At 30.4% G+C, this 26,656-nt stretch overlaps 1 protein-coding gene across 10 annotated transcripts in view; it reads left to right on the forward strand.

Moving 5' to 3' along the window:
- Positions 1-26,656, forward strand: part of LOC143256409 (adenosylhomocysteinase-like 1) — a 122,932-nt gene that overhangs the window by 90,218 nt on the left and 6,058 nt on the right. For all 10 annotated transcript variants that reach the window (XR_013031341.1, XR_013031340.1, XR_013031342.1 and 7 more), the window contains 12 exons: positions 747-847; positions 1,642-1,713; positions 4,436-4,466; positions 10,574-10,668; positions 11,748-11,924; positions 13,004-13,050; positions 16,780-16,843; positions 17,506-17,594; positions 18,683-18,753; positions 23,707-23,801; positions 24,016-24,114; positions 24,419-24,566. Coding sequence is in view for 7 of the 10 variants with exons in the window: in XM_076513619.1 (XP_076369734.1) it covers positions 747-847; positions 1,642-1,713; positions 4,436-4,466; positions 10,574-10,668; positions 11,748-11,924; positions 13,004-13,050; positions 16,780-16,843; positions 17,506-17,594; positions 18,683-18,753; positions 23,707-23,801; positions 24,016-24,114; positions 24,419-24,566 (1,089 nt within the window). In the remaining 3 variants the exon portion in view is untranslated. The remainder of the gene's footprint in view (positions 1-746; positions 848-1,641; positions 1,714-4,435; positions 4,467-10,573; positions 10,669-11,747; positions 11,925-13,003; positions 13,051-16,779; positions 16,844-17,505; positions 17,595-18,682; positions 18,754-23,706; positions 23,802-24,015; positions 24,115-24,418; positions 24,567-26,656) is intronic.

Consider the following 26,656-nt stretch of genomic DNA (forward strand, 5'->3'; position numbering starts at 1 on the left):
GAGTTCTGTTAGATACTTCAGAAACTACCATTAAATTGTGTAACTTCCATTTAGGTCTGATGTTAGTATGATGAGTCCTGTTAGATACTTCAAAAACTACCATTAAATTGTGTAACTTCCATTTAGGTCTGATGTTAGTATGATGAGTCCTGTTAGATACTTCAAAAACTACCATTAAATTGTGTAACTTCCATTTAGGTCTGATGTTAGTATGATGAGTCCTGTTAGATACTTCACAAACTACTATTAAATTGTGTAACTTCCATTTAGGTCTGATGTTAGTATGATGAGTCCTGTTAGATACTTCACAAACTACTATTAAATTGTATAACTTCCATTTAGGTCTGATGTTAGTATAATGAGTCCTGTTAGATACTTCACAAACTACTATTAAATTGTGTAACTTCCATTTAGGTCTGATGTTAGTATGATGAGTCCTGTTAGATACTTCAAAAACTACCATTAAATTGTATACTTGTTATTCAGTTCATTAGTGTGAAATAAGGTGCTGTTCAGGTTGACAGTTTTGTTAAGCCTGTAAAGTAGTGGTCAATTTTGGTATGTGATGTAAAGTTTAGTTCTGTTATTTGTGTGTCATTTTTATTGTTTTTCATTACTTTTAAAGATTAACAAAAGTATGACAATAGTTTACATATTTTTCTAGAGAATATACAAGTCTTTTGAAATTTTAAAACTAAAGTATTGAGAAGTTACCTGAATAATAATTTTTATTATTTTAATTGAAGAAATGGCAGGCATCATGGCACTTCGGAAACGTGCCGAGCAGGATAAACCACTGAAGGGGGCCAAGATTGTCTGTTGTATCCACATCAATGCTCAGACAGCAGTGAGTACGAGCTATTTCTAATTAGAAACAGATATTCAGGTTTATATAACATGAAGAAAATATTTCAAAATGGAAATATTTTCTAATGTTTAATATAGACATTACAGGTGAAACTCGCTTGTCTTCCAAATTGTTTTCCTCACATCCACAGATTCTATTCAAAGTTTGAATTGCAGACTGATGTTAAAAGTGTGTTTATATACACAATGTTTTTAACCATTCACTACAATATAATTAAATGTATTCATCATATAACATGCCAATTAGGCTGTAAAAATTGTAATAGTATAATCATGATAATAAATGAATTATCTAAGTGCAGCCATGAATTCTAAGATTTTTATTATTACTTAAACTGATAAACAGGGGTAATTCTCTATACTTGCTGAGTGTATTGATGTTGTTACAATGTAGCTGTAATGCGTTTGAAAACTATCTTGGTGTATGAATATCTGGCACAAAACATTTCACAGATGTTTTTAATATTGGATCTGTTACAGTATTTATAACGTATAAAGATTTTCATTTCATTTTTATTCTTTTTCCCTAAATTGATATTCTAATCTTTGATTCTTTTAGAGTTTATTTTGCATAACATGTTTCTAGCTTATTCTAAGTCATAACTGTGTAATGTTACCACGTTTGTATTACAAAGTGGTAGTTCCTTCAAGATTATCTTTGCATGTATTATTAATAATGTTACTAGAAAGATATTTGACTAGATGTGCTTATAATAAATGCAGCATATTTTTGTAAGAAGTGAAACCAATTTGTATGTTTTTTGTAAATTGCAGGTTTTAATCGAGACACTTGTAGCACTTGGAGCCAGTATCAGATTAGCTGCTTGTAACATTTATTCTACACAGGTGTGTGTCTTTTAAAATACTTCAACCTTTATAAACATCTGTATCTCATTTTGTTACCTGTCTATGTATTTAATGTTGGAGAAAATATTTCCTATGTAAAATTATAAATGAATATAAGTGTGAAATGTTAGCTTGGTGTGCATAAGAATGAAATATTAAGTCTCATTTCAGGTATTAACTTTAGTGAGATTTATTTATTGTAAAATTACTTTAGAGATAAAACTGTTGGACTTAGGGTGTAACATATTTCTATAAATATTTTTATTAAATGTTGAGTTATGATAATTTTAAACCAAACAATATTCAGTCCATGTAAGATCAATTTCTTTGAATTTTTTTAACTTGTATAAAATAAAATTAAACATGATTTTGTTGTTGAGAATTAAAAATGAATTTAAATAATTAGTTTTATATACGAACCAGGAGACATTAGGGAACTTCACAGATGGGTAATGGTGTTGAAGAATATAAAAACAAAGTTGCATAATCTATCACTCACTCTTATTATTTCTTTCTCTCTTCACACACACACACATGCATGCAAGACACACACGACATTTTATGCTTAGTTATTGTAAAATAACCCTTGTTCTGTTATTTCTTGTCTTGTGACAATCACAATGTCTAACACAAATTTTGTTCCTGGATAGTATTTGTTATTTCTTAATTACTTATGTTGTAAACATATAGAAAATGGCCATTATTCCCTTCAGGCTTTGCTTTTGTGACCTGGATAATGAAATTTAGAAATTAATCTATTTTCTATGTAAAAACAGGCAAATTTGCACATTTTCATTAATATAAGGTCTGAATAAAACAACATGTGAATCATGATTTACATGTATTTATACTAAAGTTATACAAAAATGTTTAGAAGTGAGTAGTTTTTCTAGATTTGCGACTGTAATGTAAATCACTTTCACGTATCAGACCACAAATACAGTCCTGACATTTGACTTTGTTAAACCAAGATCTCTGATCAGGTCGTTGGGGTTTCTTTGGTTGGGGTAGTATGGGTTTCTCTCACCAGCTGCACCTCTGAAATTGTAATCTGGATCTTCAACATCTACCTCCTCTTTTGAGGATGGCTGCTTTCTTTCTGGCAGAGTGAGTACAGAGGACTCAGGGCAGTGTGGCACTGGATGATGGAAGGGTCCACCATGCAGAAGTAACAATTGTTTGAGTGGTCAGTGTGTTCACACCAAATTCTTGGAATAGAGAACTTCATGGCTCTCTCTTCCCCTCTGTACCATCCTGCAAAAGAGCAAAATAAAATTATTATAAAGAATAAAATTAGTTCATCCACAACTGATGTGTGAGAGGTTCATGCAAAATATTTTATATGTGATATTTTTCTATACTATTGGAAATAAAAAAAAAAAGATATTTAAAATGTAAAAGGTCTAACATTTGTATATATAAAACCTTACTGATCAATCAAACAAAAATTGTCCGTCTTACCTTCTAGAGTTCTATTGCAGTGCTCACAGGTATAATGAGGTATCCAGGGTTTGTATTGATCCACGACAGGCATTCCAAAATATGTCTTGTAGGTATTTTAGTAGATACTGTCACAGAGTACTTCTTCACTCTTGTCTTGATAAATTGGCCACATACATGGCAAAATTCATCTGGAGAATGTTTACAGCTTCTTGATGTCACCTCTGATAAAATCGGATAGGTCTATGTGTTCACTTAGGCAGCTAGAACTAAACTGAAGTGGTGTGTGGTGAGCCCCTGTATATATATTACTGTGGAAGGTTCTAGAAAATTCTCCTAAGTTCTACAACATTCTAGAAGGTTCTTGAAAATTCTTGTAAGTTTGAGGAAAATCTCTATCAGCTACTCAGCACTGAATCTACCTGGAATGTAGTTACTCAACACTGAATCTACCTGGAATGTAGTTACTCAGCACTGAATCTACCTGGAATGTAGTTACTCAGCACTGAATCTACCTGGAATGTAGTTACTCAGCACTGAATCTACCTGGAATGTAGTTACTCAGCACTGAATCTACCTGGAATGTAGTTACTCAGCACTGAATCTACCTGGGATGTAGTTACTCAGCACTGAATCTACCTGGGATGTAGTTACTCAGCACTGAATCTACCTGGAATGTTATGGAAAATGGGTAAATTTGAAAATTTCATTAGCCAGGTCATGAAAGCAAAGTTTGAAGAAAAAAATAGGCCTTTTCCATTTACTTTAGGCAAAAGCAATTGGAAAATAACACTTTCTGCCCAGAAACAAGAAAAAGTAAACATTTTGTTACATAGTGTTATCTAATTTTTTGTATTGATTGTAGTTTAGATCAAGTAGTCTTGGATAATTATTAATGCAACATTTTAGTATTTGCTATGAAGTTAAGATGCTCACATTTGAAAAGTACTTTCTATAATTCTGTAATATGAAATAGGCATAATACCATGTGTTACCAAGTTAGCATAATACCATGTGTCAGCAAGTTAGCATAATACCATGTGTTACCAAGTTACACGTTAGTTAGACTTTAGAAGTAAACTGGACTCATTGTGTGTCACATGTGTGGAAAATCTTCAGTTTTGAATTAAAACAATGTTAAATACATTTAGTCATTAAAATATTGAAGTATCTAAAGTTTCAAAAGTTGTAAGAAAATACTTGTCTTATATTTTCTCAGTGTTTTGTATGTGACGTGATGTTAAAGTTAAAACCCTGAATGTTCCATTATTCTTCATTACAGAATGAGGTCGGAGCAGCTCTAGCAGAAGCAGGTAATTAACTTGTAGAATAAACATGTTACAAGTGTTATTACTTATGGAAGAAGCAGGTAATGAACTGAAGACACTTAGTTATGAAACTATAAACATTATTAACTTGTAGAATAAACATGTTACAAGTGTTATTACTTATGGAAGAAGCAGGTAATGAACTGAAGACACTTAGTTATGAAACTATAAACATTATTAACTTGTAGAATAAACATGTTAGTGTTATTACTCATGGAAGAAGCAGGTAATGAACTGAAGACACTTAGTTATGAAACTATAAACATTATTAACTTGTAGAATAAACATGTTACAAGTGTTATTACTTATGGAAGAAGCAGGTAATGAACTGAAGACACTTAGTTATGAAATTATAAACATTATTAACTTGTAGAATAAACATGTTACAAGTGTTATTACTTATGGAAGAAGCAGGTAATGAACTGAAGACACTTAGTTATGAAACTATAAACATTATTAACTTGTAGAATAAACATGTCACAAGTGTTATTACTCATGGAAGAAGCAGGTAATGAACTGAAGACACTTAGTTATGAAATTATAAACATTATTAACTTGTAGAATAAACATGTTACAAGTGTTATTACTTATGGAAGAAGCAGGTAATGAACTGAAGACACTTAGTTATGAAACTATAAACATTATTAACTTGTAGAATAAACATGTTACAGTGTTATTACTCATGGAAGAAGCAGGTAATGAACTGAAGACATTTAGTTATGAAACTATAAACATTATTACCTTGTAGAATAAACATGTTACAAGTGTTATTACTTATGGAAGAAGCAGGTAATGAACTGAAGACATTTAGTTATGAAACTATAAACATTATTAACTTTTAGAATAAACATGTTACAAGTGTTATTACTCATGGAAGAAGCAGGTAATGAACTGAAGACATTGAGTTATGAAACCTGTTAAGTTATAAACATTATTAACTTTTAAAATAAACATATTACAAGTGTTATTACTTATGGAAGAAGCAGGTAATGAACTGAAGACACTTAGTTATGAAACTATAAACATTATTAACTTGTAGAATAAACATGTTACAAGTGTTATTACTTATGGAAGAAGCAGGTAATGAACTGAAGACACTTAGTTATGAAACTATAAACATTATTAACTTGTAACTTTATTAACTTGTAAATAAACATGTTACAAGTGTTATTACTCATGGAAGAAGCAGGTAATGAACTGAAGACATTTAGTTATGAAACTATAAACATTATTAACTTGTAGAATAAACATGTTACAAGTGTTATTACTCATGGAAGAAGCAGGTAATGAACTGAAGACATTGAGTTATGAAACCTGTTAAGTTATAAACATTATTAACTTTTAAAATAAACATATTACAAGTGTTATTACTTATGGAAGAAGCAGGTAATGAACTGAAGACCTTTAGTTATGAAACTATAAACATTATTAACTTTTAGAATAAACATGTTACAAGTGTTATTACTTATGGAAGAAGCAGGTAATGAACTGAAGACACTTAGTTATGAATCTATAAACATTATTAACTTGTAGAATAAACATGTTACAGTGTTATTACTCATGGAAGAAGCAGGTAATGAACTGAAGACATTTAGTTATGAAACTATAAACATTATTACCTTGTAGAATAAACATGTTACAAGTGTTATTACTTATGGAAGAAGCAGGTAATGAACTGAAGACACTTAGTTATGAAAATATAAACATTATTAACTTGTAGAATAAACATGTTACAAGTGTTATTACTTATGGAAGAAGCAGGTAATGAACTGAAGACACTTAGTTATGAAACTATAAACATTATTAACTTGTAGAATAAACATGTTACAAGTGTTATTACTTATGGAAGAAGCAGGTAATGAACTGAAGACACTTAGTTATGAAACTATAAACTTTATTAACTTGTAGAATAAACATGTTACAAGTGTTATTACCTATGGAAGAAGCAGGTAATGAACTGAAGACATTGAGATATGAAACTATAAACTTTATTAACTTGTAAAATAAACATGTTACAAGTGTTATTACCTATGGAAGAAGCAGGTAATGAACTGAAGACATTGAGATATGAAACTATAAACTTTATTAACTTGTAAAATAAACATGTTACAGTGTTATTACTCATGGAAGAAGCAGGTAATGAACTGAAGACATTTAGTTATGAAACTATAAACATTATTACCTTGTAGAATAAACATGTTACAAGTGTTATTACTTATGGAAGAAGCAGGTAATGAACTGAAGACACTTAGTTATGAAACTATAAACATTATTAACTTGTAGAATAAACATGTCACAAGTGTTATTACTCATGGAAGAAGCAGGTAATGAACTGAAGACACTTAGTTATGAAATTATAAACATTATTAACTTGTAGAATAAACATGTTACAAGTGTTATTACTTATGGAAGAAGCAGGTAATGAACTGAAGACACTTAGTTATGAAACTATAAACATTATTAACTTGTAGAATAAACATGTTACAGTGTTATTACTCATGGAAGAAGCAGGTAATGAACTGAAGACATTTAGTTATGAAACTATAAACATTATTACCTTGTAGAATAAACATGTTACAAGTGTTATTACTTATGGAAGAAGCAGGTAATGAACTGAAGACATTTAGTTATGAAACTATAAGCATTATTAACTTTTAGAATAAACATGTTACAAGTGTTATTACTCATGGAAGAAGCAGGTAATGAACTGAAGACATTGAGTTATGAAACCTGTTAAGTTATAAACATTATTAACTTTTAAAATAAACATATTACAAGTGTTATTACTTATGGAAGAAGCAGGTAATGAACTGAAGACACTTAGTTATGAAACTATAAACATTATTAACTTGTAGAATAAACATGTTACAAGTGTTATTACTTATGGAAGAAGCAGGTAATGAACTGAAGACACTTAGTTATGAAACTATAAACATTATTAACTTGTAACTTTATTAACTTGTAAAATAAACATGTTACAAGTGTTATTACTCATGGAAGAAGCAGGTAATGAACTGAAGACATTTAGTTATGAAACTATAAACATTATTAACTTGTAGAATAAACATGTTACAAGTGTTATTACTCATGGAAGAAGCAGGTAATGAACTGAAGACATTGAGTTATGAAACCTGTTAAGTTATAAACATTATTAACTTTTAAAATAAACATATTACAAGTGTTATTACTTATGGAAGAAGCAGGTAATGAACTGAAGACCTTTAGTTATGAAACTATAAACATTATTAACTTTTAGAATAAACATGTTACAAGTGTTATTACTTATGGAAGAAGCAGGTAATGAACTGAAGACACTTAGTTATGAATCTATAAACATTATTAACTTGTAGAATAAACATGTTACAGTGTTATTACTCATGGAAGAAGCAGGTAATGAACTGAAGACATTTAGTTATGAAACTATAAACATTATTACCTTGTAGAATAAACATGTTACAAGTGTTATTACTTATGGAAGAAGCAGGTAATGAACTGAAGACACTTAGTTATGAAAATATAAACATTATTAACTTGTAGAATAAACATGTTACAAGTGTTATTACTTATGGAAGAAGCAGGTAATGAACTGAAGACACTTAGTTATGAAACTATAAACATTATTAACTTGTAGAATAAACATGTTACAAGTGTTATTACTTATGGAAGAAGCTGGTAGTGAACTGAAGACACTTAGTTATGAAACTATAAACTTTATTAACTTGTAGAATAAACATGTTACAAGTGTTATTACCTATGGAAGAAGCAGGTAATGAACTGAAGACATTGAGATATGATACTATAAACTTTATTAACTTGTAAAATAAACATGTTACAAGTGTTATTACTCATGGAAGAAGCAGGTAATGAACTGAAGACATTTAGTTATGAAACTATAAACATTATTAACTTTTAGAATAAACATGTTACAAGTGTTATTACTCATGGAAGAAGCAGGTAATGAACTGAAGACATTGAGTTATGAAACCTGTTAAGTTATAAACATTATTAACTTTTAAAATAAACATGTTACAAGTGTTATTACTTATGGAAGAAGCAGGTTATGAACTGAAGACACTTAGTTATGAAACTATAAACATTATTAACTTGTAGAATAAACATGTTACAAGTGTTATTACTTATGGAAGAAGCAGGTAATGAACTGAAGACACTTAGTTATGAAACTATAAACATTATTAACTTGTAGAATAAACGTGTTACAAGTGTTATTACTCATGGAAGAAGCAGGTAATGAACTGAAGACACTTAGTTATGAAATTATAAACATTATTAACTTGTAGAATAAACATGTTACAAGTGTTATTACTTATGGAAGAAGCAGGTAATGAACTGAAGACACTTAGTTATGAAACTATAAACATTATTAACTTTTAGAATAAACATGTTACAAGTGTTATTACTCATGGAAGAAGCAGGTAATGAACTGAAGACATTGAGTTATGAAACCTGTTAAGTTATAAACATTATTAACTTTTAAAATAAACATATTACAAGTGTTATTACTTATGGAAGAAGCAGGTAATGAACTGAAGACATTGAGTAATGAAACTATAAACTTTATTAACTTGTAGAATAAACATGTTACAAGTGTTATTACTTATGGAAGAAGCAGGTAATGAACTGAAGACACTTAGTTATGAAATTATAAACATTATTAACTTGTAGAATAAACATGTTACAAGTGTTATTACTTATGGAAGAAGCAGGTAATGAACTGAAGACACTTAGTTATGAAACTATAAACATTATTAACTTGTAGAATAAACATGTTACAGTGTTATTACTCATGGAAGAAGCAGGTAATGAACTGAAGACATTTAGTTATGAAACTATAAACATTATTACCTTGTAGAATAAACATGTTACAAGTGTTATTACTTATGGAAGAAGCAGGTTATGAACTGAAGACACTTAGTTATGAAACTATAAACATTATTAACTTGTAGAATAAACATGTTACAAGTGTTATTACTTATGGAAGAAGCAGGTAATGAACTGAAGACACTTAGTTATGAAACTATAAACATTATTAACTTGTAAAATAAACATGTTACAAGTGTTATTACTTATGGAAGAAGCAGGTAGTGAACTGAAGACACTTAGTTATGAAACTATAAACTTTATTAAACCATAGAATAAACATGTTACAAGTGTTATTACCTATGGAAGAAGCAGGTAATAAACTGAAGACATTGAGATATGAAACTATAAACTTTATTAACTTGTAAAATAAACATGTTACAAGTGTTATTACTCATGGAAGAAGCAGGTAATGAACTGAAGACATTTAGTTATGAAACTATAAACATTATTAACTTGTAGAATAAACATGTTACAAGTGTTATTACTCATGGAAGAAGCAGGTAATGAACTGAAGACATTGAGTTATGAAACCTGTTAAGTTATAAACATTATTAACTTTTAAAATAAACATATTACAAGTGTTATTACTTATGGAAGAAGCAGGTAATGAACTGAAGACATTTAGTTATGAAACTATAAACATTATTAACTTTTAGAATAAACATGTTACAAGTGTTATTACTTATGGAAGAAGCAGGTAATCAGATATAAATGATTAATACTTAGTGTTGGCTGTTGGTTATACAAGATGTTTCCACTTTATTTCTATAAAAACTGATAAAAGATGAGGTACAAATGTCATGCCAAGTGATCTCTTACTGAGTTTAAGTTGATTTTATGTTTCACCAATTTTTCTACTAGGATGAAAACAAAACTTGTAGAGATTCTGTTTAAATATTTCATTTTTCATGAGCCTCATTGGTCCGTGAATTATCTAGTGTTTTTCACTCTGTGTTAATTCATGTATTTCAATGTTCTGTAAACTATCTGATGTTTTCTGTCATTAAGTGGTTTTGTTATTTTAGGTATTTCAGTGTTCTGTAAACTATCTGATGTTTTCTGTCATTATGTGGTTACGTTATTTTAGGTATTTCAGTGTTCTGTAAACTATCTGATGTTTTCTGTCGTTAAGTGGTTACGTTATTTTAGGTATTTCAGTGTTCTGTAAACTATCTGATGTTTTCTGCCATTAAGTGGTTACGTTATTTTAGGTATTTCAGTATTTTCATGGAAGGGAGAATCTGAGGAAGATTTCTGGTGGTGTATAGATCGCTGTGTCCATGCCGACAACTGGCAACCCAACATGGTATGAACTACTAAGTTTTCAATTCCTTGTAGTTTATTTTGGTAAAATAGTTACTAAAGTTTTTATACTTTAATGTTATCTGTCAAAATGTTAGTAGAACTTGCTGCTTGTGTATCAGTCCAGCCACTGTGCAACATTATCACATTCTTTTGTTAGATTCTTTACATTAGATCATCTCCAGAACTTATCCACTCCTTCATGTTTTCCAGTAGCGATAGACTATTAGCCACAGTTCTTATGAAGCCAGTATTTCAACAAGACCTTTTATTCTGTTCCATAGTTTAATAAAATAAAGTAGCTTATTGGTAGTTCTTAATGTTCTTTAAAATTGTCTAATAAAATGTTATTGATGGCCATCAAAGAAAGAAATTATTACTACGTAATGTAAACCAGACTTTTATATTAGTATTTAAAAGAACGATTACTACGTGATGTAAACCAGACTTTAATATTAGTATTTAAAAGAACGATTACTACGTGATGTAAACCAGACTTTTATATTAGTATTTAAAAGAAATGATTATTACGTGATGTAAACCAGACTTTTATGTTAGTATTTAAAAGTACGATTACTACGTGATGTAAACCAGACTTTAATATTAGTATTTAAAAGAAATGATTACTACGTGATGTAAACCAGACTTTTATATTAGTATTTAAAAGAACGATTACTACGTGATGTAAACCAGACTTTAATATTAGTATTTAAACAAAATATTTAAACTGTTCTGAATATGAACTCATCAGACCAATTTGTTTATTGTATTTTGAGATGGGTATTAACATTTGATTGTTTGACAAGAATTTCACTCTGTCTTAGATATGATAAGTTTAACAACAAGAATTTCACTCTTTGTCTTAGATATGATAAGTTTTACAGTTTGAGTTTCATTGTTGTTAGCTGGTTTGTTCAGCTTTGCCCTGTTTGCTCATTAACTGGTAATCAGGGTTTGTGTCATTGACCCAATTCTGTTAATTTCTAGAAATACTTCAAATACATGAAATTTGCAATTTGTCATAAAGACAGATATTGTTATTGACAATAAATATTGTTTAAGAAAGAAGTCCATTTTTTTCAGATATTGGATGATGGCGGAGATGCTACACACTTGATGTCTAAGAAGCATCCCGCTCTCTTTAAGATGATAAAGGGTATTGTTGAGGAAAGTGTTACTGGTGTTCACAGGCTCTACCAGCTCTCTAAGGCTGGAAAACTATCAGTTCCAGCCATGAATGTCAACGATTCTGTGACAAAGGTGAATAATCAATGTGATAAATGCACATTATGTGGTTTAAGTCTGAATTGGTAACTGTATATAACAACATGTGGTATATATTTATAAGTAGCAGTACAACCACGACATATGGGCTTCAGTCATTTGTATTAGAAATTTCTGAAGCCCATATTTGTTATCAGGAAGAAGCTGCTACCAAACCTGTTTTACAGTTACCATTTTAATTGCATGATGGACTCAAGCTAAATAACAGGAAATGGAGGTAGAGGGAGGCTGAGGTTCAACTCATTTGATTAGCTGCGAGACGTTCAGCATGTGGTCTCAACTGGCTACGCTCGTCTTGTTGAGCCTCAGATATACCAAGTATTAATAAAGTATAAATCATATAAACTGCAGATGTTTTATTTTCACATCACTTTTAAATTATCATTAACATCAGTATTAGGCCTATTGGCTTTTAAGGTTGAAACAATTACTATTTTGTATGTATTTTAATATTTGGTGTAGAATGGCCACTGACTTTAAGATGCTTTATACTGTGTTGAAACTAACTTTTGTTGTTTCAGTACTCTTGCTTCTGTGCAAATTGAGTATCTTTTAACTTTTTAAACAATCATAAACAAAGTTTCATGTATGTAAAATAACTTTTGATGTTCCAAAATATTTTAAAAGAAAACATGACACAGAAGATGGTACACATACCAATAGGATATATAAATATTTATTAACATCTAATAATTTTAATAAAGTAAGTGTTAATATTAGAGTAAAAATATTACTAATATTTCAGAAGGAAAACAATAAATAACAAATGGTTCTTTTACAAATTAAGGTTTATTTTCTCAGTGGTAAAATATTTAAATAAAAATCCTTTCAAAATTCAATACTTTAATTTTTTAAACAAATGTGACATCTCTGTCACATATAGTTCTAAAATTGACTGTTATAAAATCAGTTATGTACTTTATTGTTAGTATGATGGAAAGATGAAATTTTAATTAGGCAATAAAAGTTGATAAAAAACACTAAAATGTCTCAATGAATGAATTGTGTTTGATTTTAATTATAGGTTGTTTGTTTTTTATACCTCTTTTTGACAGACTAAATTTGACAATCTGTACAGTTGTCGGGAAAGTATTCTGGATGCGTAAGTAGTTTTTGTATAGTTGTGCCACAGATAAGTGTAGTAATTTTGTATAGTTGTGCCACAGATAAGTGTAGTAATTTTGTATAGTTGTGCCACAGATAAGTGTAGTAATTTTGTATAGTTGTGCCACAGATAAGTGTAGTAATTTTGTATAGTTGTGCCACAGATAAGTGTAGTAATTTTGTATAGTTGTGCCACAGATAAGTGTAGTAATTTTGTATAGTTGTGCCACAGATAAGTGTAGTAATTTTGTATAGTTGTGCCACAGATAAGTGTAGTAATTTTGTATAGTTGTGCCACAGATAAGTGTAGTAATTTTGTATAGTTGTGCCACAGATAAGTGTAGTAGTAATTTTGTATAGTTGTGCCACAGATAAGTGTAGTAATTTTGTATAGTTGTGCCACAGATAAGTGTAGTAATTTTGTATAGTTGTGCCACAGATAAGTGTAGTAATTTTGTATGGTTATTGCCACAGATGCGTGTAGTAATTTTGTATAGTTATTGCCACAGATAAGTGTAGTAATTTTGTATAGTTATTGCCACAGATACGTGTAGTAATTTTGTATAGTTGTGCCACAGATAAGTGTAGTAATTTTGTATAGTTGTGCCACAGATACGTGTAGTAATTTTGTATAGTTAGCCACAGATCGTGTAGTAATTTTGTATAGTTGTGCCACAGATAACGTGTAGTAATTTTGTATAGTTATTGCCACAGATAACGTGTAGTAATTTTGTATAGTTGTGCCACAGATAAGTGTAGTAATTTTTGTATAGTTGTGCCACAGATAAGTGTAGTAATTTTGTATAGTTGTGCCACAGATAAGTGTAGTAATTTTGTATAGTTGTGCCACAGATAACGTGTAGTAATTTTGTATAGTTGTGCCACAGATAAGTGTAGTAATTTTGTATAGTTGCCAGCCACAGATAACGTGTAGTAATTTTGTATAGTTGCAGCCACAGATAAGTGTAGTAATTTTGTATAGCCAGCCACAGATAAGTGTAGTAATTTTGTATAGTTGTTGCCACAGATAACGTGTAGTAATTTTGTATAGTTGTGCCACAGATCACGTGTAGTAATTTTGTATAGTTGTGCCACAGATAAGTGTAGTAATTTTTTGTATAGTTGTGCCACAGATAAGTGTAGTAATTTTGTATAGTTATTGCCACAGATAAGTGTAGTAATTTTGTATAGTTGTGCCACAGATAAGTGTAGTAATTTTGTATAGTTATGCCACAGATAAGTGTAGTAATTTTGTATAGTTGTGCCACAGATAAGTGTAGTAATTTTGTATAGTTGTGCCACAGATAACGCGTGTAGTAATTTTGTATAGTTGTGCCACAGATAAGTGTAGTAATTTTGTATAGTTGTGCCACAGATAACGCGTGTAGTAATTTTGTATAGTTGTGCCACAGATCACGTGTAGTAATTTTGTATAGTTGTGCCACAGATAACGTGTAGTAATTTTGTATAGCCAGCCACAGATAAGTGTAGTAATTTTGTATAGTTATTGCCACAGATAAGTGTAGTAATTTTGTATAGTTGTGCCACAGATAAGTGTAGTAATTTTGTATAGTTGTGCCACAGATAAGTGTAGTAATTTTGTATAGTTGTGCCACAGATACGTGTAGTAATTTTGTATAGTTGTGCCACAGATACGTGTAGTAATTTTGTATAGTTGTGCCACAGATAAGTGTAGTAATTTTGTATAGTTGTGCCACAGATACGTGTAGTAATTATATTATTTTTGAAGAAAAAGCTGCAATTTAAAACATTTTTAAGAATTCATTGACTTGCATAATTTAATACTTAACACAAGCCTAACGTATCAATAACCTATTGTATTACTTTGCACTAATGTTGTGCTTTAATTGTATGGATATTTTTGACGAAGTATTGTGAAGATATATAATTGGTTTAAAATATCTGTGATTTCCAACCAACATGGTGGTAACTGAGGCTTCAACAAGTATTGTCTAACCTAGGAGCCAGGTCAGTTACAGAAAAGTTATGCAATTCATTTTGAGCCAGTTGTATGGTTTTAGCAGAAAACGTACAGTTTTACCTTTATAAACTAACAGTTCATTATTAGACTTTACTATGTAATGTATATTAAACTTCATATTTATAATTATTAAAATAGTCAATTAAAAACTATAATGTAGGTGGATTCTTGTAATAAATGAAAGTAAAGTAAAAATAAACACTGCATTATTGATAGACCAAGCAGGTTGTTTCAGAATAGATCTAATCAACTCATCACTATAACACTGTACAAAGATAAGCAAAGGTGTGCTTAACCTATCTTCATTACTGTTTGTATGGGGAGATAGGGTTGCATTTATTTATTTACTTTCCCAACAATGAGTGTATGTTAAGAATCACATGATATCAACGATCACTTGATAATACTGCCTGAAGTAACTACATTTGGTCCCATTTAAGTTTGAATATATGTACTGACTGGTTGAGTTGAGAGAAACAATAAAAGAAAATGGTAGAAACAGTAATGTGTTGTACAACTGAAGCAGTACTCAGTCTACCATTATAAACAAAGTTTGGTTTAGAATGTGAAGACTTCCAAGAGTCCAGAACTCTTCCAGATTCTGGTTCTGTTTAGCACATCTTTACTCACAAATAAAATGGAAGACACTAGGTGCCACTTATGAACTCCAACTGACATGGTACTTATTATACAAGTTTTTGGCCAGAGATTATGATTTTATATAATTATTTAACCCTTTTCACATTTTTATATTAATGTAAACTATCCATCATTTCTGCTTCTGAAAAGTAGAATAATTCTAAGTTTATAGCTCTGTCAAATTAAATAATGTAAAGAAGTGTACAGTGTTAATGTAGAGCACTGATTGGTAGAATATTCAGGTTTTGTGTGTGTCTTTTAATGTAAATAATGTAAAGAAGTGTGCAGTGTTAACATAGAGCACTGATTGGTAGAATATTCAGGTTTTGTGTGTGTCTTTTAATGTAAATAATGTAAAGAAGTGTACAGTGTTAACGTAGAGCACTGATTGGTAGAATATTCAGGTTTTGTGTGTCTTTTAATGTAAATAATGTAAAGAAGTGTACAGTGTTAACGTAGAGCACTGATTGGTAGAATATTCAGGTTTTGTGTGTCTTTTAATGTAAATAATGTAAAGAAGTGTGCAGTGTTAACATAGAGCACTGATTGGTAGAATATTCAGGTTTTGTGTGTGTCTTTTAATGTAAATAATGTAAAGAAGTGTACAGTGTTAACATAGATCAAATGGCTGTGGATAATTGAGCTTTTTCTTAGCCTGGTTGGATTAACACTAGTTTACTATCATAGTAATGCTAGAGATATTCTCTGTAGGCCTGAAACACAAACACTGTAAATTAATACACACTCGCCAGTAACACATTTTCTGTCTCTTAAGGTTTTCCTTAATTCATACATGTTTAATGTATTGAAGAATTAGTCTGAAATTAATGCATTATAACCACATAATGTCTGTTTAAATCTTTATTTGTGTCACAAAATGAGTCTTCAGCAATCAGTTAACCATACTCTTTGTTTCTGTGAAAGATGAATTATATTCTTGGGAATTGATTTCATTTAAAGATAGCTTAGCTTTTGATTTCTCAGAAACAAGTTTTCTCTTGAAAAGTAGCAGTTTGTTTGTCATGTATATGACAAGTAATTGTTTCATTATCAATATTTGTACAGTAATTTATTTTGTTGTTCCAGGCTAAAAAGGTCAACAGATGTAATGTTTGGTGGAAAACTGGTTCTTGTATGTGGCTATGGAGAAGTGAGTTATATTCATCTGAACTCGCATAAAAACTTAAAATGAAAGTGTAGTTATTTACTCAGATAAGTACTAGTTTAAATTTGGTCAGTCTCTAACAACTTAAAACTAATTAGTACCTTGACTTCAAACATTTTGTCAAGACCCCTATTAATACGTCAAATATTATATGTGGACATAAAACTAATTTAATTAAACGTTCTGTTGATACAGTGCAAACTCACATTATAGTTAAAAAATTTAATTAGATGCTAGTTAAGAGTTTGGTTAATGCATAATCCAAACACTCTGTTTAAACTGTTAAAATTCACATTATTACATAATTCAGACATTATGTTTAGACTGTTAACATTAAGGTATTAGTTTTGAAATCACGTGTACGTATAGTACTGTCTGTTTATATTTTAGACATGCTCATGTATTGAGGTTTATATAATAATATAACCATTCACTTTTTGTTTTGTTAATAAGTATTCTAGTGCTTTGAAAGAACAGATAATTTGTCAGTTGTTTCGTTCTGAGAATCCTCATTGTGTTTACAGAAGATTGTGGTATGCACTAAGTGAATTCACTTTATGTAAACCATGGAGTAAAACCTCTAAACTTGTGTTAAATGAACAGGAAGATGATAAAACGGATCATTTTATATTTGTTGTTTTTCACAGGTAGGAAAAGGTTGTTGCTCGGCCTTAAAAGGCATGGGAGCCGTGGTTTATTTAACCGAAATCGACCCTATCTGTGCCCTTCAGGCATGGTAAGTTATATTTAACAGACTTTCGTTGGGTTTTTTTGTGCTGATACATTTTACCTCACTAATATTGCACTTGTAATATTGTTTGTAAGTTAATGGGACATCAGGCTTGATGTGATCAACTTATTGGGAGGTGTTTCAAAAGTTGTCCTTTAACGTAAATTATATTTTTATACTTTTTATTTTTGCATACAAGTAATCAACTTTGTTGCAAAAATTTTCTAGTTTCGATAGGTTAAGCTGATAATTAATATTAGTGAATCGATGAAATGTAGAAGAGAGGAAAGATGCGAGAATTTTTATGTCAGAAATGAATTGAAAGAACAGATGTTTAGTTTTGCGATATTAGAAGTATACAGATGTAAATGTTAGGGTTAGGTTTTGTCTGGTGATTAGTAATGTGTTTGTAAGCTAATACTCTTTAAATAAATGGAAAAGTGAGTATTAGTTCTTGGTATTGTGGGATAGTTCTGTTATATTAGCTCAACCAAAAGATATTATATTATGGTTAGTAATATATGATAATCTTTGGAAATAATTAAATATAAAAAGGATAATCTATTATTAAATATAGATGATGGTCTGGTGAATATTTGTGAAAATGTAGGGTTGGCCTTCTCTAAAATATTCATGTGGAAATTGTAAATATAGATCATATGATTTATTTAACTAAATATATATAAATAAATAAGACATGATTATGTCTTGTAACTCCCTCATGAAGATGATGCTATATTGTAGACTAAACTTTAGTGGTCATAAATATTGACCATAATGAAAATGTATTTAATTGAGTAAATGTTTTAAAGTTGTGTTATTTATTATTTAAACAGAAAAATTCTCAGTTTTAATAAACTTATGAAACAACTTCTTACAGTAAAAGTGCTTTTTTATAAGAGATGTTAGGGTGATGTTCTGGACTTTGTTTTATTGTACTGTAATGTTTAAATACTATGAATTGTTTCTATAAAGACATAATAAAATGAAGATGTGATATATGGAGAGATAAAAGATGTTTATTGTATTAAATATAAATCAGAAGACAGTGTACAGTAATTTGAAAACGTAATATTTAAACTTATTTCTCCCAGCATGGACGGGTTTAAGGTTGTGAAAATTTCAGAAGTCATTCGAAACATTGATATTCTTATAACAGCAACAGGTAAGTTTTATGTTGCTCTCATTGTTTGATATTCTTATAACAGCAACAGGTACGTTTTATGTTGCTCTCATTGTTTGATATACTTATAACAGCAACAGGTACGTTTATGTTGCTCTCATTGTTTGATATTCTTATAACAGCAACTGGTACGTTTTATGTTGCTCTCATTGTTTGATATTCTTATAACAGCAACTGGTACGTTTTATGTTGCTCTCATTGTTTGATATTCTTATAACAGCAACTGGTACGTTTTATGTTGCTCTCATTGTTTGATATACTTATAACAGCAACAGATAAGTTTTATGTTGCTCTCATTGTTTGATATTCTTATAACAGCAACAGGTAAGTTTTATGTTGCTTTCATTGTTTGATATTCTTATAACAGCAACAGGTAAGTTTTATGTTGCTCTCATTGTTTGATATACTTATAACAGCAACAGGTAAGTTTTATGTTGCTCTCATTGTTTGATATTCTTATAACAGCAACAGGTAAGTTTTATGTTGCTCTCATTGTTTGATATACTTACAACAGCAACAGGTAAGTTTTATGTTGCTCTCATTGTTTGATATTCTTATAGCAGCAACAGGTAAGTTTTATGTTGCTCTCATTGTTTGATATTCTTATAACAGCAATAGGTAAGTTTTATGTTGCTCTCATTGTTCACGTATTTTTGCTTACAATTTTTAAAATAATTTCATGATAAACCCTCTTTACCGAGAGATCGAAATGTGCATGTGTCCTCTTTCATTTCACTTTCCAAATGACATTACATGTAACTATAAAATCTTGAATTGCTTGCTTTTTGTCAGTGAAGGAATATAAAGTTAGGTGATAAAAACAGTAACATAACTCTTATTACATGACATTAATTATTATCAAATGGTGATTTATTAAAGAAAGCATATTAACCCTTTCACAATTGGCTTGGTATAATATACACAAATTCATCTATATATCTGCATGTTAAGTATTTGTATTATAACTGTTGATACAGCATATGTGCATGTTAAGTATTTGTATTATAACTTTTGATACAGCATATGTGCATGTTAGGTATTTGTATTATAACTTTTGATACAGCATATGTGCATGTTAAGTATTTGTATTATAACTGTTAATCAGCATATGTGCATGTTAAGTATTTGTATTATAACTGTTGATACAGCATATGTGCATGTTAAGTATTTGTATTATAACTGTTAATCAGCATATGTGCATGTTAAGTATTTGTATTATAACTGTTAATCAGCATATGTATATTCACAAAATTTGGTTGAGTTTTAGTAAAGATTACAAGTATTTTGTGTATAAAAAATCAGGTTTTTTAATGAAATATTTTTACTAAATATTTGTTTGTGAAAATAGTCTGTTTCGTTACTAACCTGAGCGCAAAGTGATTTCATGTTATGATTAAGACAAAACAACTATTATTTGTGTGATCTCTAAAACCTCCTAAATATTCTCACAATGTTTGATTTCAGTAACTTTATATTTTGTTATTTTCTAATCTCTTAACTATGTGGGGTCTGTTATTTGACCAACCTTGTAACCATAAAAAAAATTAGGAAATACAAATTATGCTTTTTCATGCTAGAATAACTAAATATTATAACACAGAAATAAAAATGTGTAGTCTTAAGTATCAAAGTCTCATAACACTATATTATTTACATATATATTATTTTTTATTATACTGACTTTCCAGTCATGCCTAGCTAAAATTTACATAATTTGCATTGGTGAGGTGCACATGCACTAGTTTTGTATCCAGTAATATAAAACTGACCTTTAGTCTTCCCTGTTTTAGCTGTGTTTTAATGAACTAGTATCCTGTAATATACAGTCACTTTTCAATTATTATACATTTTATATATGTATATAGATAATTAATATGCAGAAATAAATTATTCAACTTATTTTTCTTAAAATATGTAATGATAAATCAAGAAGTAAACTAAACAGTTATCTTTGTACTTGGTTGTTGCTGGACACAGGTTGATAACCCGTTTAAAATTTTGACCTGAAGGATATCAAATAAAAAATTTTTAGGTCTTTAATATACAATTGTATAACCAAAAAATCACAAATAACTACACTGATGTCATGGAATTGCAAAGTAACACATTTTTGAAGCTTAGTAACCAAAATGTACTTAGATTTTTTAGAATATGAAACTTCAAGCAAACTAAAGACACATCCTACCTCATTGAAATCTTAATTTAAAAGAATGTGGTAGCCTTTTCACACACTACAATGGCAGGGAAAACCACTCCGGGGACATTCTGAGCTGTTGACTAGTTATTCATGTGTCACACACTAATGAGAGTAATCAGGAACCTCTTCATAAAATGGAAAGAGTTGAACATGTTTGATTCAGTAAATAAGCCATACCTTAGCAATATCTGAGGTTCTTATTTTATATTCTAGTTTGTCAATACTATTAATTTGAGTTCCTAATTTGTACAAAACTTTAAATTAAAACATTAACTCGTACATAATGTTAATTGTTGAATTATAACCTACAATTTGATTCCAAACTTATTGACATAAATTCATAAAATAGTAGTTCAGTAAAACTTTGAATACAAGTTAATAAACACAATTTAATGGTTTTGATCCTTGACCTGTTGTGAAGGGGTTAAAGTATTATATCTGAAGTGATTAGATAATAGATGGTAGTAGTATCTTGCCTGTTGTGATTAGATAATAGATGGCAGTAGTATCTTGCCTGTTGTGATTAGATAATAGATGGCAGTAGTATCTTGCCTGTTGTGATTAGATAATAGATGGCAGTAGTATCTTGCCTGTTGTGATTAGATAATAGATGGTAGTAGTATCTTGCCTGTTGTGATTAGATAATAGATGGCAGTAGTATCTTGCCTGTTGTGATTAGATAATAGATGGCAGTAGTATCTTGCCTGTTGTGATTAGATAATAGATGGCAGTGGTATCTTGCCTGTTGTGATTAGATAATAGATGGTAGTAGTATCTTGCCTGTTGTAAAATGATTTGGTCATCTTCAGCCATGTGTCTAATAATGTTTTTAAGAATAAATTCCTGTAACCTTTAACCTTTCTTAAACTGATAAGTCTCTTTATGTAACCTGTTTTATCGAGTTACATTCAACACTTCATTATAAATGTATGCTAGCAGATATGGCATCAAAATGTAATTTATATGTTATCTAAAATTTCATCTTTAATCAAACTAATCTTTTAATTTTTATTCCTATATCACGTGACATTTTCTCGCCAACTTACCCATCTTTGTTTGTTTTCTACTGTGTATATTCTGAATTTGACACAAATTACAGAATTGTTGTTCATCTATTATAAATAGATTTCTTTCTCTACTGAAATATAAAACCAAACCACAAATTACATTCTTTTCTAACATTTTCTATCACATTCTTGATTATTTGTAACCAATAGAATGGCTGGTTATTTTAGAGCAAAGCCACAATGCATTATTTGCTGTGTCCACTGTGGGAAATCACACCCTATGGGCTCTGTAAACTTACTGATGTACCGCTGGGAAACATTATGAATAGGAAGTTTTTAATTTACCAACTTTTATGTAATGCCAGATCTCTCTGGTAAGTCTTGGAATTATTTTAAGGAACATTTAGCTTAGTTAGAAAGTCACTCAAACTATGATGGTGATAGGTAGTTGTATTGTTTGTGTATTTTATTGTCATGTTCAAACTGGGGTAATTGAAACTTTGATCAAGTGGTTAAATCAATCCAATAAAAAAAGTAGGGTTAACTTTTATCGAGACATGCATGTTAACATTAAAACTATTTTTTGTACACGTTTCGTTTCATCTGTTACTATAAATGTAAATATTAGAAACTTGTTAGGTTAGATAAGAGAACTGAAAAGGAAAAACAAAACAACTAATAACAAAATATTCAATAAACAGTTTGGTACTTTGCACAAAGCCTTACCAGTGTGGTGTGTAGTTACTTTGTTGTAATCTTGTGCAGTACCAGTGTGGTGTGTAGTTACTTTGTTGTAATCTTGTGCAGTACCAGTGTGGTGTGTAGTTACTTTGTTGTAATCTTGTGCAGTAAAACAATACTGGAAGACGTGAAATGTAGTAATTTTAGCTCTAAGAATAAATAAAGAGAGACCTTGCTTTTGCAGCTCAACAATTCTGCCACGTTCAAACTCTGTCAACATATTAACCTTTGCCATGTTTTCAATGCAACACAGAACATGTCAGTGGCAGATGTTGACAACGCTAATGCTTGAACACAAATGACTAAATTTTGTTAAATGTTTACTGATTAACGCTTCGTTTCAGTATGGTTTTAAACTTTTGACCAGCTAGTATTTAGGCTAATTTCATAGTGTTCACATTTTCCATATTAAATGCTAAAAAAGTTTTTTATTTTTATTTTCCCTTTTCTTACTTTAATCTTTTCGAAGCTCTACTCAAATAAGTGATTGAGTTTAACAATGCAAAATGCATATTTTTTCTTTATGTTCATTGGCCTTAAGATTTTGGCCAGCAGTGTAATGTTTTCTTCTAAAAAAAACTAATAATTATGTGGAAGCTCCATGTAAAATATGAAACTTTGTACAAACAGTTTGGCAGTAGGTTTAATTCAAGACCTTAACTTGTGATTGAAGGCAGCTTTGACTGAGGAGATTTGTACATCAAGCAGCTGGTACATATATATTGAAGAACAGTATTGTCTGATGTCAGACATATGATTCATGTTAGGGATAAAGGAAGCTAGTATGTTTCCTATAGTTCTAAAGATATAAAATGTGCATGAAACTTACTTCAACAACACCTTTATAATGCTATTTACACTGAGAGTTGTAGTATATTAACAGTAACTGTATATTTGTTCTTTCACTAGAAGATTGTATAGCATTATTATTTTTCTAAACTTCAATAACCAAGTCAAAAAAGATTAAGGTCTTTCTATTTGAAAACTTAGGAAACAAGAATGTGGTGACCAGAGAGCACATGGATAAGATGAAGAATGGCTGTATTATCTGTAACATGGGTCACTCCAATACTGAGATAGATGTTGTAAGTATTGCCTTATAAGCTGTAAACATAAAGCAACTTAATGTTGCCAGCTGATATAACCCTTTCTTTACTCAAATAGTATAATTATGCTTACCTTAGTTTTAATTAAAATTAATGGGTAATAAACCTGTTTTCTTTCCAGATATAAAATTTAGTATTAATCTAGTCGTAACAGTGTGTATACTGAATTTGTGAAACTTGCTGTTTCTTGTAGCAAAGTCTACGAACTCCCGATTTAACATGGGAAAAAGTTCGGTCTCAAGTGGATCACATTATCTGGCCAGATGGAAAAAGGCTTATTTTAATTGCTGAGGTAATATAACAACAACATTTCTGTTTATGAGCTGTCTTCAACTTTACATGTGTATGTCTAAACTGAACCAAACCATTTGAATGATTCTCAAAGCATTTTATTTTTCAAGAATTTGTAAGTTTCTCTTTCCAGAGGAATAAGTCACTATTAATATTTCTAGACATGTCTTCTGGCATCACAGTTTTACACAAATAAAACAAATTAGTTGTAGAAGTTTAATATTTTACCAAACTTTTATCTCGATACTCTATCCTGTACTCTCTTAATGGAACAAAACATTAAGGTTAGAATTATTTTTTTCTAGGGAAGACTTGTTAATCTCAGCTGTTCCAGCATCCCATCTTTTGTCGTTTCCATAACAGCAGCATCACAAGCTTTAGCTCTTATTGAACTGTACAATGCCCCAAACGGTCGCTACAAAAGTGATGTTTATTTGCTTCCAAAAAAAATGGGTAAGGACTTAATTGGTTTTCAGTCGGTTACCACAGATCTGTGACACAATTATTTTTTCCCTTCATTGTATTGAAATATAAAGGTCTGTGACAAGGATAATACTTACCTCTAACTGTCTCTTTAGCCAGATAATACAGGTCTGTGACAAGGATAATACTTACCTTTAACTGTCTCTTTAGCCAGATAATACAGGTCTGTGACAAGAGTAATGCTTATCTTTAACTGTCTCTTTACCCAGATAATACAGGTCTGTGACAAGAGTAACACTTATCTTTATTTCTCTTTAGCCAGATAATACAGGTCTGTGACAAGGATAATACTTACCTCTAACTGTCTCTTTAGCCAGATAATACAGGTCTGTGACAAGGATAATACTTACCTCTAACTGTCTCTTTAGCCAGATAATACAGGTCTGTGACAAGGATAATACTTACCTCTAACTGACTCTTTAGCCAGATAATATAGATCTGTGACAAGAGTAGTGCTTATCTTTATTTCTCTTTAGCCAGATAATACAGGTCTGTGACAAGGATAATACTTGCCTTTAACAGTCTCTTTAGCCAGATAATACAGGTCTGTGACAAGAGTAATGCTTATCTTTAACTGTCTCTTTACCCAGATAATACAGGTCTGTGACAAGAGTAATGCTTATCTTTATTTCTCTTTAGCCAGATAATACAGGTCTGTGACAAGGATAATACTTACCTTTAACTGTCTCTTTAGCCAGATAATACAGGTCTGTGACAAGAGTAATGCTTATCTTTAACTGTCTCTTTACCCAGATAATACAGGTCTGTGACAAGAGTAATGCTTATCTTTATTTCTCTTTAGCCAGATAATACAGGTCTGTGACAAGGATAATACTTACCTCTAACTGTCTCTTTAGCCAGATAATACAGGTCTGTGACAAGGATAATACTTACCTCTAACTGTCTCTTTAGCCAGATAATACAGGTCTGTGACAAGGATAATACTTACCTTTAACTGTCTCTTTAGCCAGATAATACAGGTCTGTGACAAGAGTAGTGCTTATCTTTATTTCTCTTTAGCCAGATAATACAGGTCTGTGACAAGGATAATACTTGCCTTTAACAGTCTCTTTAGCCAGATAATACAGGTCTGTGACAAGAGTAATGCTTATCTTTATTTCTCTTTAGCCAGATAATACAGGTCTGTGACAAGGATAATGCTTATCTTTATTTCTCTTTAGCCAGATAATACAGGTCTGTGACAAGGATAATGCTTATCTTTATTTCTCTTTAGCCAGATAATACAGGTCTGTGACAAGGATAATGCTTGCCTTTAACAGTCTCTTTAGCCAGATAATATAGATCTGTGACAAGGATAATACTTACCTTTAACTGTCTCTTTAGCCAGATAATACAGGTCTGTGACAAGAGTAATGCTTATCTTTAACTGTCTCTTTAGCCAGATAATACAGGTCTGTGACAAGAGTAATGCTTATCTTTAACTGTCTCTTTAGCCAGATAATACAGGTCTGTGACAAGAGTAATGCTTATCTTTAACTGTCTCTTTAGCCAGATAATACAGGTCTGTGACAAGAGTAATGCTTATCTTTATTTCTCTTTAGCCAGATAATACAGGTCTGTGACAAGAGTAGTGCTTATCTTTATTTCTCTTTAGCCAGATAATACAGGTCTGTGACAAGAGTAGTGCTTATCTTTATTTCTCTTTAGCCAGATAATACAGGTCTGTGACAAGAGTAATGCTTATCTTTATTTCTCTTTAGCCAGATAATACAGGTCTGTGACAAGAGTAAGGCTTATCTTTATTTCTCTTTAGCCAGATAATACAGGTCTGTGACAAGAGTAGTGCTTATCTTTATTTCTCTTTAGCCAGATAATACAGGTCTGTGACAAGAGTAATGCTTATCTTTATTTCTCTTTAGCCAGATAATACAGGTCTGTGACAAGAGTAGTGCTTATCTTTATTTCTCTTTAGCCAGATAATACAGATCTGTGACAAGGATAATACTTACCTTTAACTGTCTCTTTAGCCAGATAATACAGGTCTGTGACAAGAGTAATGCTTATCTTTATTTCTCTTTAGCCAGATAATATAGATCTGT

The sequence above is a fragment of the Tachypleus tridentatus genome, chromosome 7 (genome assembly GCF_004210375.1).
Source record: "Tachypleus tridentatus isolate NWPU-2018 chromosome 7, ASM421037v1, whole genome shotgun sequence".
NCBI classification, from domain to species: Eukaryota; Metazoa; Arthropoda; class Merostomata; order Xiphosura; family Limulidae; genus Tachypleus; species Tachypleus tridentatus.